This window comes from Alosa alosa, chromosome 12, assembly GCF_017589495.1.
Source record: "Alosa alosa isolate M-15738 ecotype Scorff River chromosome 12, AALO_Geno_1.1, whole genome shotgun sequence".
NCBI classification, from domain to species: domain Eukaryota; kingdom Metazoa; phylum Chordata; class Actinopteri; order Clupeiformes; family Clupeidae; genus Alosa; species Alosa alosa.
In genome coordinates this window covers 30,878,630-30,890,651 of record NC_063200.1, presented here as the reverse complement: position 1 = coordinate 30,890,651, position 12,022 = coordinate 30,878,630, and the positions used below count along the sequence as shown (strand labels likewise).

Genomic DNA, 12,022 nt, shown 5'->3' with positions numbered 1-12,022 from the left:
AGAGTCTGTCAGTGCACATTTAAACAAAAAATGTCAGGAGTATATCTAAAGCAGAGGAAATGGTGTTTTTTCTTTATTGGAGAACATTCTGTAGTGCGCAATCAGTGTATGCATAGTATGTCTGTGTTTTAAAGAAATGCTGTTTATAATTGCAGATTATGATTTTATGAAGCTTAAACTTTGTTGTGTATTTCAAGGTCTACTTGGATGATGTAAAAATGCATTGTAGTGTGATGTGATGAGAGCTGTGTTGTTCCTGCAGTGGCCTGTTGGGGGCGCATGTGATGGCTGACCTGCTGAGGCAGCGAGGGGACCGGATGCACTGGTACAGAGACGAGCTGCTGCACATGGCCAAAGACCTCGGCCACCGGCTGCTGCCTGCCTTTAACACCACCAGCGGCCTGCCTTACCCACGGGTAACACACACACACACACACGCACATTAGCATCAGCTGTCTGAACACTGTCTCTCATCCGTCTCTCGTATGCACATACATGCAGAGACAGTATAATACCTTTACGCTTTTTTGAGACCCCCACCCACCCACCCATATGGTTTACATTGTTTCTATGGTCAGACCATTTGGGATTGGTGCAGCATAACAAACACTGTAAGCCCACAGGCCCTGCCAGAAAAGTCTCATGTTGTCTAAACTCCACATAATCACAGGCTGGGGATGTGCTCTCCTCCCACCTCACACACAGTTTAACTTTAGAGAAACCAGCTGCCACTAATTACTATTCAGAGTGCATCCAGAGTGCATTTGGCACTCTGCCAATAGTCAGACTCTCAGGTAATGGACTGGAAGACTCAATTAAGTTTACAGTTTGTAAAATATTTATGTACTATGAATTAATGTAAAGTGAATATAGCCATGTTATGAAATTGTTTCATTTGATAAAAAATGTAAGTTCCCTCTGATGGTTAAAAGCTCCCCTACCCCACACCCTCTCCACAGGTAAACCTGAAGTACGGGGTCCTGAACCCACTCTCCCGTACAGGCACGGAGACGGACACCTGTACTGCATGTGCGGGGACCATGATCTTGGAGTTTGCGGCTCTCAGCAGACTGTCTGGAGACTCTGTGTTTGAGGTACACCTCCTGTGTCTGTAGTTCCGTGTTGTGGTGAATGTGTGTGGGAGGCAAATATTGAAGTGTTTTATGCTGTCTATATGTGATGGTGAGGTACGGTGCATCATGATACATGGGTCACAATACAATACATCACGATATATTGTGATACAATGAATGCATATTGCAATAATTTTTACTGAAAATGTGAAAAAAGAGCTGGAAAAACAATTTGCTATACCTGGACAGTATGATATGTAGTTCACATTATACTGATAATTCAGCAGACCAATAATAAAAACAATATCACAATAGTCAGCTGTATAGACATTTTTGCAAAGCCTAATGCTTTATTAAAAAATATCGATATATTTGGCTGCAGTGGCGATGATGCTATACAATGAATTACGCAAGTGGCAATACTATATATATATATATATATATATATATATATATATATATATATATATATATATATATATATATATATCGAAAGCTGTTTGTGTGTGTGTGAAAGAGAGGTAGAGCTATTGTATTACTTGTGTTTAGTACGATGCGGTTTGATGATTGTGTATGTGTGTGTGTCAGTGTGTGTGTGTGTTTTGATGGCGTTCTGTCGTATTCTGTACAGGAGCATGCCAGAAAGGCCTTAGATGTGCTCTGGGAGAAGAGACAGAGAGGAAGTGACCTTGTAGGAACGGTCATCAACATCCACAATGGAGACTGGGTCCGCAGGGGTAAGTCTGCATAACACACATACAGTATGCGGCTTTCCTCACACACATAATTTGTGAAATGGGAAATCAATGTTTTATGGTCTCCCATCTTTTTTTCCTCACTCGGTTTCTCTTTCCTTACTCCCCAGATAGTGGAGTTGGTGCTGGCATCGACTCCTACTATGAGTATCTCATGAAGGCCTACATTTTGCTGGGAGACAATGTGTATCTAGAGCGCTTCAATACTGTAAGTTGGTTGGTGCAGCAACAGAACACCAATATTAAATATTGATTCAATGTCTTATTCATATTACTATCACCACAGTATTGTACAGCATAACTCCGCACTCAGTTTTGTGTGTGTGTGTGTGTGTTATACCCACAGCACTACAGTGCCATTATGAAGTACATCAGCCAACCACCTCTGTTGCTGAATGTGCACATGCACAACCCCACCGTCAGCGTGCGCAGCTGGATGGATTCTCTGCTCGCCTTCTTCCCTGGACTGCAGGTACACACACACACACACATGCACAGAATACTCTCTCATATACACTCATTCACAAAGCTGTGTCCTTGCCATTGTAAACAGGCTGAGACACATATGTTGCACAATTCGGATATGCAGCATGGACGTGTAAACAGGAAAAAAGTGCATGGATTCTGAAATTTCCAGATCGGTTTCAGGCCTCGGATATGTGCCAGAGCGACTGCAGTTTAAATGGGCCGATCGGATATTCCCTGTCATTTTCAACGTTGAAAATGCCCACAATCTTTTTGCACAATCGTTTTTGCATTTACATTACATGGACTACAATGTTGCTGTCAGTTTCACATGAACGCATGACTGGCAGAACGATGTAATTGAATTGAAAACAGAGATGGAAAAGCTGCAATAAAAGCGGTAGGCTCTCCTCTTTCTTTTTCGATTTAAAATAAATCTGAATAAAGCCTATTTTGCGAACTTCTCAAGATACTTTGGTAACGGAAATAAACAACTAGCCACTGAAATACCCTAGCTTATGTTGTGCATTTGCAGTGCCCTCTGTTTGTTTGCTTTCATTTCGGTGACCAAAATGCGGGTTGTAGTGTTTTTTAATTAGTTAAAATTAGTGAACCATTAGTTAACAGATATCTGTGATATAGGCCACTCTCAAACGTAGATGTAGTAAACAGGCAGTCCAAAAAATCGGATATAGGCAGAAAATCAGAACTGTACATCAAGGCCTGCCCGTGTAAACGCGGCTCGATTCCTCTCCCAATTGGATGTTTACTGCAGGCTCTCAGCCGGCTCTGGCTACATGTTGTCAACAGTAACACCTGGTTGCTTGGTAATTGCCCCTGGAGGAGTGGGCAGTGTTGTTTTGACTGCACCGCACTCTACTTCATTAAGTTACCCAGTTGGAGTCTCAGCAGCATATGCCACAACAACATGAGACTTAGAGACCCTTAATGTTTACAACTCCAGAAAATAGTAGAACAGCAGAACAACAATTAAAAATAGTAGTCGGGCAATAATAGATTTTATTACATGTTAGTAGTTGTGTCTATTGTGATTTGTGTGTCTGTGTACGTTCATCTTTTGCTGTGTGTGTGTAGGTGTTAAGAGGTGATCTGAAGCCAGCTATTGAGACTCACGAGATGCTTTATCAGGTCACCAAGCAGCACAAGTTTCTTCCAGAGGTAAAGAACACCGACTCAGAGCCACCATTTCTAACTGGATACCGGGAAATGCTGCAACTCATTACAGAAACAACTGTTACTGATATACATGACTCACAGGCCTTCTCTCTCTCTCTCTCTCTCTCTCTCTCTCTCTCTCTCTCTCTCTCTCTCTCCTTTTCATTGTTGCCAGGCTTTCACTACAGAGTTCAGGGTTCACTGGGGGCAGCATCCATTGCGTCCAGAGTTTGCAGAAAGCACTTACTTCCTTTACAAGGTAATGAATGACGCCAACACTGACTCTAGGCTGTTGAGCACCACTTTTATCCATCAGCAAGATAATGTTCAATCATAAATGAATAATAATGTTTGTAGATGAGCTTGTGTGGGGCCTGGTGGAGGCCTCAATCAGCGCACTGACTCCCTCTGAAACCCCCTCCACAGGCAACAGGGGACCCCTACTATCTGAAAGTGGGCCAGTCCATTGTGGAGAAGCTGAACACACACGCCCGCGTCCCCTGTGGCTTCGCCGCCGTGCAGGATGTGAGGACGGGCACACACGAGGACAGGTAGAGGAGACGCCACAGCGGGCTAGAAAACTGGGTCTCGGAGCAAACAGTGATGTCATATTATTGTAGCATTATGCAACGGATATTTTGTTATCTCCGTTTTTACACCATAATGTGTTTTTTGATGCTCATGTTTCACTGTTATTTGTGCGGTTTATACTCATTGTTGATGCTTTGCCCTGTTCCCTTCCTCTGTTTTGTTTTAGAAGCATCTTGAACTCACAAATGATTCCCCTTGTTTTTGTCCCAGGATGGATTCGTTCTTCCTGGCGGAGATGTTTAAGTACCTTTACCTGCTGTTCTCGGAGAAGAGCCAGCTGCCTCTGGACATAGATAACTACATCTTCACCACAGAGGCCCACCTACTTCCTGTTGCCCTGTCTACCACCCAGCCTCCATGCCAGGGGAACCACACGGTGAGGACCGGTCCTTACCAACACACAGAGCTCAGTGCATGGACTTGCCCAGTGCTTATACAGAGAGAATCAAGCTCATTATGTTAACATTACTGACAAAAAGCACTGGAGGTATCAGATGCCTAGTATTTTTGTAAGAGTGCCATCTGTTGTTGGCTCATTGTTGTTGCTTGCCTTCTGCAGTTGGTTGAAAAGGGTTTTTTTTTTTCAATGTAGATTTCCATTGAAAAGTTGTTTTTAGTTTAGGACTAGAATCCTTTTCTGGATTATTTTGAACTGGAGGATCTTATAGGTGACTAGTGATGGTAATTTTGATACCATAGATTTAATAGAGACCCAGTCAGACCAATAGTATGAAAAATCAGGAACAGAGTTTATTTACAATGATGCGCATCAAGGGAGAGACAGCATGACTTCACCTAAAGATCCATCAGTTGCTCTAACTAGACAAGGAAATAGTTAGGGTTTAAGTATCCTTCCAAGCTGACGGGAGATGGCGTTGGTCATCCCATCTCACGTGGACTACACTGAATCAGACCCTGATTCAGACCCTGATTAGTGGCAGCCTGGCAATCCGGAGCAGATAGCTACTGACGCAGCCATGCAGAACAGTGAAACACTGCAAAGTCATAATATTCCTGCTTATCTCTAAACACAGTCACACACAGATATACACAGGGACAGTACAGATATCATACAGTCATTACACAGAATAATACTTTTAGTATCAAAGTGACCTACTAATGAGAAATGCAGAACATTAAACCATATATTGGAATATTGGACATAATGTTCTATTCCACTTTCTCTCACTAGTTATGAATGAGTATATAGGAAACTTTAGGACACAAACACCATCTTGGATTGTGGCTGCTCATACAAAAGTCCCATCAGTCATTTGACATTGACATCATGGTGCTTGGCAGGAGCAGCTGAGCCACCATGGGGAGGACCTGTTCACCTACTCGTGCCCCAGCACCCAGACGCTCTTCCCCAACAACCCCTCCTTCGCCAAGAGCATCCGCGACGGCTACAAGTACCTGACGGGGGTGGGCAGGGCCTACCACCCCTCACCAGTCAGGTGGGGCAGGTGTTTAGCTGAGCTGTTGGTGGTGTCTTTCTCTTTCTCTCTCTCTCTCTCTGATCTCTGTGTGTAGTCTCTTGGCAGGGAATGTGTACACTCTTGCGCTGGAAGTTTTCAGGCATGCTGGACTATCCAGGTCATTGCTCTCCTGTGTTAAGTGATTGGTAAGAACTGAGGAGTTGGGACACCTGCACAGTTGAGTGATTTCATGCCACAGAGGCAGTAGAGGCAGAACTGTGAATACACAACAGCCCTCCAGGATAAGACATTATGTTCTTTGCTAAAGACCATCTTGCCAAGGATACACATGTTTGCACACGTGAACTAAAAGTGAACACACGTGATATGAAAAGAGGTGCTCAGAATAGGTTGCTCATGTGCATTGGGGACTGTATATTTGCTAGGACTCATATTAGCAATAATTAGATCCACTGAATGCTAACCAGAGGTCATTTGTGCTTCCATAGTAACTGGAGTCCTCGAACGCAGATGTGAATGCTGCAGAGTCACCTTGTAGTTATAGATAGCAACACTCTCATAGAGTTATAGATAGAAGCATTTACATAGCTGCTATCATTCTACCTCAGTGAGTGGCTGAGTGCTATACATGCCTTTTGTGTACCTATTAAACCGATGCTGCCATGTTACTGATATGTTTGTCTTTCATATAGCCTTGTGTACCATCAGTCAGCCATGTGCAGCAGTTCTCTAATCCCTGAGCACTAGAGTACATATGGAGCACCTGCTGCAGAGTGAATGTAAATTAAACTGTGTCTCCCTCTGTGTGTTTTTCCATATGAACAGTTTGTCCTGTTTCACATATCATAGTTTGTGCCTTGCTCATTCACATTGCTTCATCAGTTAGAGACCTCAGTAATTCCATTGAGACCATGTGCTGGTTGGTTGGTTTAGAATGATTATTTACCCAAAATGCAATGCAAGTGGTGTGATCATTCAAAAATGAATGATGAATTCACCCTCTGAGCTCTACCTATGATTCATTCCAAAACCTATTCATCATTGATGCACCTAATGAAGGCTACATTAGTGAACAAAAATGATTTTCATTAAATATTCAGTGTAAGGGGGTGTTTTGGATGGCTTTCTTTAGCTGTGGGAACGGTGATTTGATTTGTGCTGTCTGTTCTGTCCCCGTGGTGCTCTCACAGGGGCATTGAGCTGCCTCTACATGACACGGGCCTGGAGCCAGTGGAGTTCCTAAAGAGCATGGGTATCACCCTCACCCCACTCAACGAGGCGGCTGTTGGAACAGCGGGCAAAGGGGCACATGTAAGACATCTGACTGGCACCCGCGAGCATTTAGAGAAATGTGTAGTTGTCATGACCCTCAATGGAACTTTAATGCCATTCAAATGCTCAATGGTGTTTTAAGCCCCCACCGTCAACTTCAAGGCAGTGCTGCGACCGTTGACTTCAAGGCACCTAACCCAAATCCTAACCCTTGCCTAACCCTTGTGCCTTACATGCAGCTCTGCCTGGAAGACGACGTTGGAGGCTTAAAACACCAATTAGCTATTCAAATGATATAAATTATGATTTTTAGAATGTATCCATATTCATACAAATATCTATGTGTTGTAGTTCATCATCATTGAATGTAAATGCTGTCTCTTTCTCTGTGTGTGTGTGTGTGTGTGTGAGATCAGGAGAAAGGTGTGTACAGGGTGAAGTTGGTGGCTGAGGTCAGTCAGACCCCTGAGGAAGAGGAGGTGGTACCCCTGATTGTCCAGGTCATCTCTCCACCATTTCTGGGTAGAACGGTCCTGACTGCCGGCCCGGCCAAATTTGGCCTGGACCTTACCAAGCAGGAGCATGGGGTGAGCAAAAGAAACAAACCACCGATAAAAACCAACCAATGTTTTGAAACATCAGCCAATTGGTGTCTGACTATTTTGGGTAACAACACTTGTTAAAAGTGCTGTTCTATTCTCTATTCCTTGTTGGTATTTGTACTTTGTGTTGGGTTTGCACTTATAGTTGGGTTCGCTTAATAGTAGTAAGCATAATTTAAAAATAAACCCTGACTTTATTCTTACAATTGCACAGGTGTTTCCAATCCTATGCATTTTTTTGCCTCTTCTTTCTCTTCCTCTGATTCTCTGTCTCCCTCCCCTTTGTTCTCTGCAGGTAAAGGGCACCATAGTGAAGAGCGAGCCCTACTCAGCCTGTGGCACCATTGAGAATGCAGAGGCCCTTAGGGGCCACATCGCCTTGGCCCTTAGAGGAGACTGCATGTTTGCCGCCAAAGCCAGGAGATTACAGGAGGCTGGGGTTACAGGTGTCATCTTCATAGGTAAGGTCCCCACACCCCACAGAAATGTAGTTTTCAATATGTCATACCATATATTATTATTCAAATTGAGATAAACTACATTACCCACAACACCTTAACTCCTCTGCCCAGACCACAGAGAGGGAAGCAGTAGTGAGGAGACACCGCTGTTCCAGATGGTGGGGGACGGGGTGTCTACTGATGACATCACAATTCCCCTGGTGTTTCTGTTCAGCCGAGAGGGGGCGGAGCTGACCTCTGCCCTTCACCAGCACGCTAATGTGGACGTGCTGCTGCTGCCCAAAGAGCGCCAGCTGGGCAAAGGTACTGACCCCAGACACTGACATTCACACTTCCTCAGAATATATCACTCTCTGCTACCCAAATACTGCCAACGTGGCATCAGCTCTTATTGAGACATACTGTACATAAAAGTATATACCTACATTTCATATTACACAGACATGTACATACAGTCTTGAAGCCGACCCCGTTAGGAAGATGCTTATGCTCTTGTGTTCCAGAAAAAACGGAGAAGCTAAACATAAAATTCCGCCTAGCGACAGAGGGAGAGATGGAGGAGGGTGAGCGAGATGGCACCACTTTCCACCTCCTCCTGGACCCTGGGAGCGAGGGAGCGGACACCAAGGACACAAATAGACACACGGAGCACGTGGAGGAGAGCAGTGCTCCCTCTGGCCACTGCAGTGCCTCGCAACATGGCCGCCAGCCTGCTTGTGGACAGGAGCCTAACCACAAACCCGAAGCCGACCCCTGACCTGCAATCAGCCTGGACACGGAATCCACCCAACTCGCGACACAACGGCTGCCGAGGACTGGGCACTGGTCCAGGATCAGTGCTCGTGCAGCGCTCCGGCTCGCCCTTTGAGGGGCGTTGCTATAAACTGCTGGCTCTCACCCTATGGGAGAGTCTTTGAATGACTTTGAAAGGAAAACTCAGACCTCAAACACTAGTGTAAAGGATGGGTCCTGTATAGTTAGTAGTAGTGGAACTGTATAATTTGTGTGTTATAGCATAACATATGGAATAGGATGATTTGGTACAGACGTAATGATATGGTCTTTGGCTACGGACTGATCATCTTCTGTGCCCAAGGGTGCAGGGAAGGTGAAACGATTATTGATGGGAGGAGACCTCCTTGTTTCCTTAGGGGGAGGGGTTAGCGTGCAACCTTAACCATGTTCTCTAGTCTCATCTATAGAATAAGAGTATCCCTCGTCTCTTTGGCCAATTCAAAGTAGTAGAGGACGTTAGTGGTGTAAATCATAACAACCACAGTTGCTCAGCAACAACAGGCCAACCAAACACAGCCAATGACCAAACTTGATGTTTTTTGTTTTTGTTTTGTTGTTATGTTTGTTTTGTTTTGTTCTGTTTACTTTTTACACCAATATGCCGTAAGCAAACACATTTTGGAAACGGAGGCTTGAGGCCAGTAACAGTACAGTCAGGTAAAACACTTTCGTATTAAGTCAAAGTACTGAAGCATCAGGGACAACAAAGACTTGAATGTGACTGTGTGTGTGTGTGTGTGTGTGTGTGTGTGTGTGGGCGCAAGAGAGGGAAAGGAAGAGATAGTTGGAGAGGGAGAAAGTTCAAAGTCCTCATGCATGTTATTTTTGGATGTGTCGACTGTACTACACAATGTTTCTTTTGTTTTTGTTCTAATTTCTGTGTGCCAATATGTGATGCACATCCCACATGCAAGGGATGACCCTGACTGATAGCCCAGATGCCTAAGATCGTGGCCAGGCAACAGTTGGCAGCCATTTTGGATCTAACGTGGCAGAAGATGGCAGACTGTTGCCACAACTTTTGCCTCTTTACTGCCTACTGAGACAGTTTCCCCCCAGCACTTTGTCCAGACCCCATAAGCTCCTTACCTGCCTAACAGGTCAAAGTGTGAGTGTGTGTCTGGTGTGTATGTGTGACAAATAGAGAAATGGGGAATTAGTTTTATGTTGTTGTTTAGGTCCTAGGAGGACTTCCAGGAGTCTAGAGTCAGATGACTGATGCAAAATTTTGCTTGATTATTTTAAACACAACACACAGCTTAAAGTGTGTGTGTATGAGTATTTGGGGATTCATGTGGATACTGTAAGTCAACATCATGGAGAAACACACAACAGCCATTACATTCTTCAGGCACACAGAGTGTAGGGTCCGTCATGATCCTCTAGTACATGTTATTCATTCCTTTTAGGTTTTATGCCCCACAACCACAAGTACACTACCTGTCTATCTGATCATATGTACCAGGTTAGGTACTGTTTGTCATGCTACAGGTTCATAATGATGCACAGTAGTTTTGGGTTATTGGTTGCTAATTGTGAAGAGATGTTTGGTACCTCAGTTTGTTAGGGCAAGTGTAGTGTCCTTCTCGTCGGATCCTGGCTCCCAGTGTACCTCGACTTTAAGTAAGGGCTCAACTCTACTGTAACCCACAAGGGGATATCAGTGGCTTACATATGTCAGATGCTTTAAGAGGTTTAAATGGCTTGATTGATCCCCCTTGTGTTACTGTTCACTCAGTGGGATATTATTAAATGGAGCGAGAAAAGATTTTTAATGTGCGTTTTTAATGGGTGTTTATAGATCTGCATATATATTTGAGATTATACTATAGTTGCCATGTGAGAGTTGTGCAGGGTGTGACGAGTGAAAGTGCCAAAGTTATTTCAGTTCCTCTACTGTATGAGCATGAGCTTCTGTCTCCTCTGTTGACTCTCAATTGAACTGATCTAGTCTGATAATAAATGGATTTGTGACCTAAATCATACCATGAATACCTCCATTTTTATATTTGCACACGTGTGTAGGTATGGTGTGTGACATGCCAGTGGAAAAAAAGAATAAACAAATAAAATGCTGTTCATCTGAATAGTCATTCTATTTCTCATTGATCAGATTGTGATGTCATAATGTACATTCCATTTCTGTCAATCCTGTAGCTGAGAGATCACAGTGAGTGTTTTTCCCTGTCCAGCCCAAACATGGATTTTTGGAAGAAAGCGACCAAATTTAGTGCACAGCTCCAAATAAGAGGGAATCTAACCAGGCGACCCAGCAGGTGATGCAGACAGATTTCATGGTACAGCAGGGGGAAAAAAACTAAACTTGCAAGTCTAGTTTATTTATTTTAGTTGTGACTTTTTTTTATGCAGAGCAGAGTCTCAAGATCATTTTCTGCGAGGTCTTCAACTTCATTCACAGGTCAAAGATTCAGGTAAGGTCAAGTACATGTCTGAATGGTGGTGGTAGTGTAGTGGTTAAGGAGCTGGGCTAGCGTGCAGTAGCCTGAAAGTTGTCGGTTCAATTCCTGGCTTCCACCGTTGTGCCCTTGAGCAAGGCACTTAACCCCAAGTTGCTCTGGGGACAATGTGATCCCTGGTAATATAGCTGACATATGTAAGTCACTTTGGTCAAGAAGTAGTCGGTCATCATTGCCAAGTCTAAGTGCATGTGTGTGATTTGACAATGTTTTGTCTGAGGGTGTTTTCTCAATTTTTTCTCAAAAAAATGTTTTTTTCCTAAATGCAGTTCAACAGACAGTTCATCCCTCTCATTTGTTAGTGGGAGAAAACATCATACTTTATGTGATGGTGTGCAAAATGTACTGTATAAATTGCAGAAGATTTACTTTACTGGTTTGTTAGAGGCCCACTGTATATCAATTGAATTATATCCTGATTGTGACAAATGACAAGCCACCCTCAGGTGCTCAGATCAAACTAATATAAATATAAAGAAGTGCCTTAGTGGATATGAGATCTGCAACAATTATTCACTGTTTCATTTTTGATGCATAGAGTTTGCTCTGTTAAAATGTGTCTTACAGGACAGTGTGGAGATAGAGCTCAAACCACCATCCATTTTATTGACCTGGTGACTCGGAGAGATCCAAGCCAGGAGGTGCAGATGCTTTCCCTTTTAGGACATATATTCAACTATTTACACAAATGTCTTTTAATAGTAATACACCATTATGGTAGTAATACACCATTATGACCGTTATTATGGTATTTACATTTTATTGCAAAGGATTTTATGTCTTTATGTCTTGAGCCAAGTGATCACCTGTGTAGCACTTGTTGTTGTAGTTTGTGCTTCCAAAGTTGTCCACTAGAGAGCTCCCTATGTCTCTTGCACGAGGACAGTCCACAGTTTGCATGTCTAACAAAGGGCAC

General features: G+C 43.5%; 1 protein-coding gene across 8 annotated transcripts in view; it reads left to right on the top strand.

Moving 5' to 3' along the window:
- si:ch211-282j22.3 (ER degradation-enhancing alpha-mannosidase-like protein 3) overlaps positions 1-12,022 on the top strand; it is a 32,572-nt gene that overhangs the window by 5,924 nt on the left and 14,626 nt on the right. For 6 of the 8 annotated variants that reach the window (XM_048259560.1, XM_048259559.1, XM_048259555.1 and 3 more), the window contains 15 exons: positions 263-416; positions 960-1,094; positions 1,705-1,810; positions 1,939-2,036; positions 2,175-2,300; positions 3,389-3,472; positions 3,645-3,728; positions 3,896-4,020; positions 4,271-4,436; positions 5,363-5,517; positions 6,690-6,810; positions 7,188-7,358; positions 7,669-7,834; positions 7,946-8,137; positions 8,338-10,612. In XM_048259560.1, coding sequence (XP_048115517.1) covers positions 263-416; positions 960-1,094; positions 1,705-1,810; positions 1,939-2,036; positions 2,175-2,300; positions 3,389-3,472; positions 3,645-3,728; positions 3,896-4,020; positions 4,271-4,436; positions 5,363-5,517; positions 6,690-6,810; positions 7,188-7,358; positions 7,669-7,834; positions 7,946-8,137; positions 8,338-8,591 — 2,137 coding nt within the window. In that variant the 3' untranslated portion in view covers positions 8,592-10,612. Of the gene's footprint in view, positions 1-262; positions 417-959; positions 1,095-1,704; positions 1,811-1,938; positions 2,037-2,174; positions 2,301-3,388; positions 3,473-3,644; positions 3,729-3,895; positions 4,021-4,270; positions 4,437-5,362; positions 5,518-6,689; positions 6,811-7,187; positions 7,359-7,668; positions 7,835-7,945; positions 8,138-8,337; positions 10,613-12,022 lie in introns of those variants that run through there. The other 2 variants (XR_007195306.1, XM_048259561.1) reach the window with 2 other exon arrangements.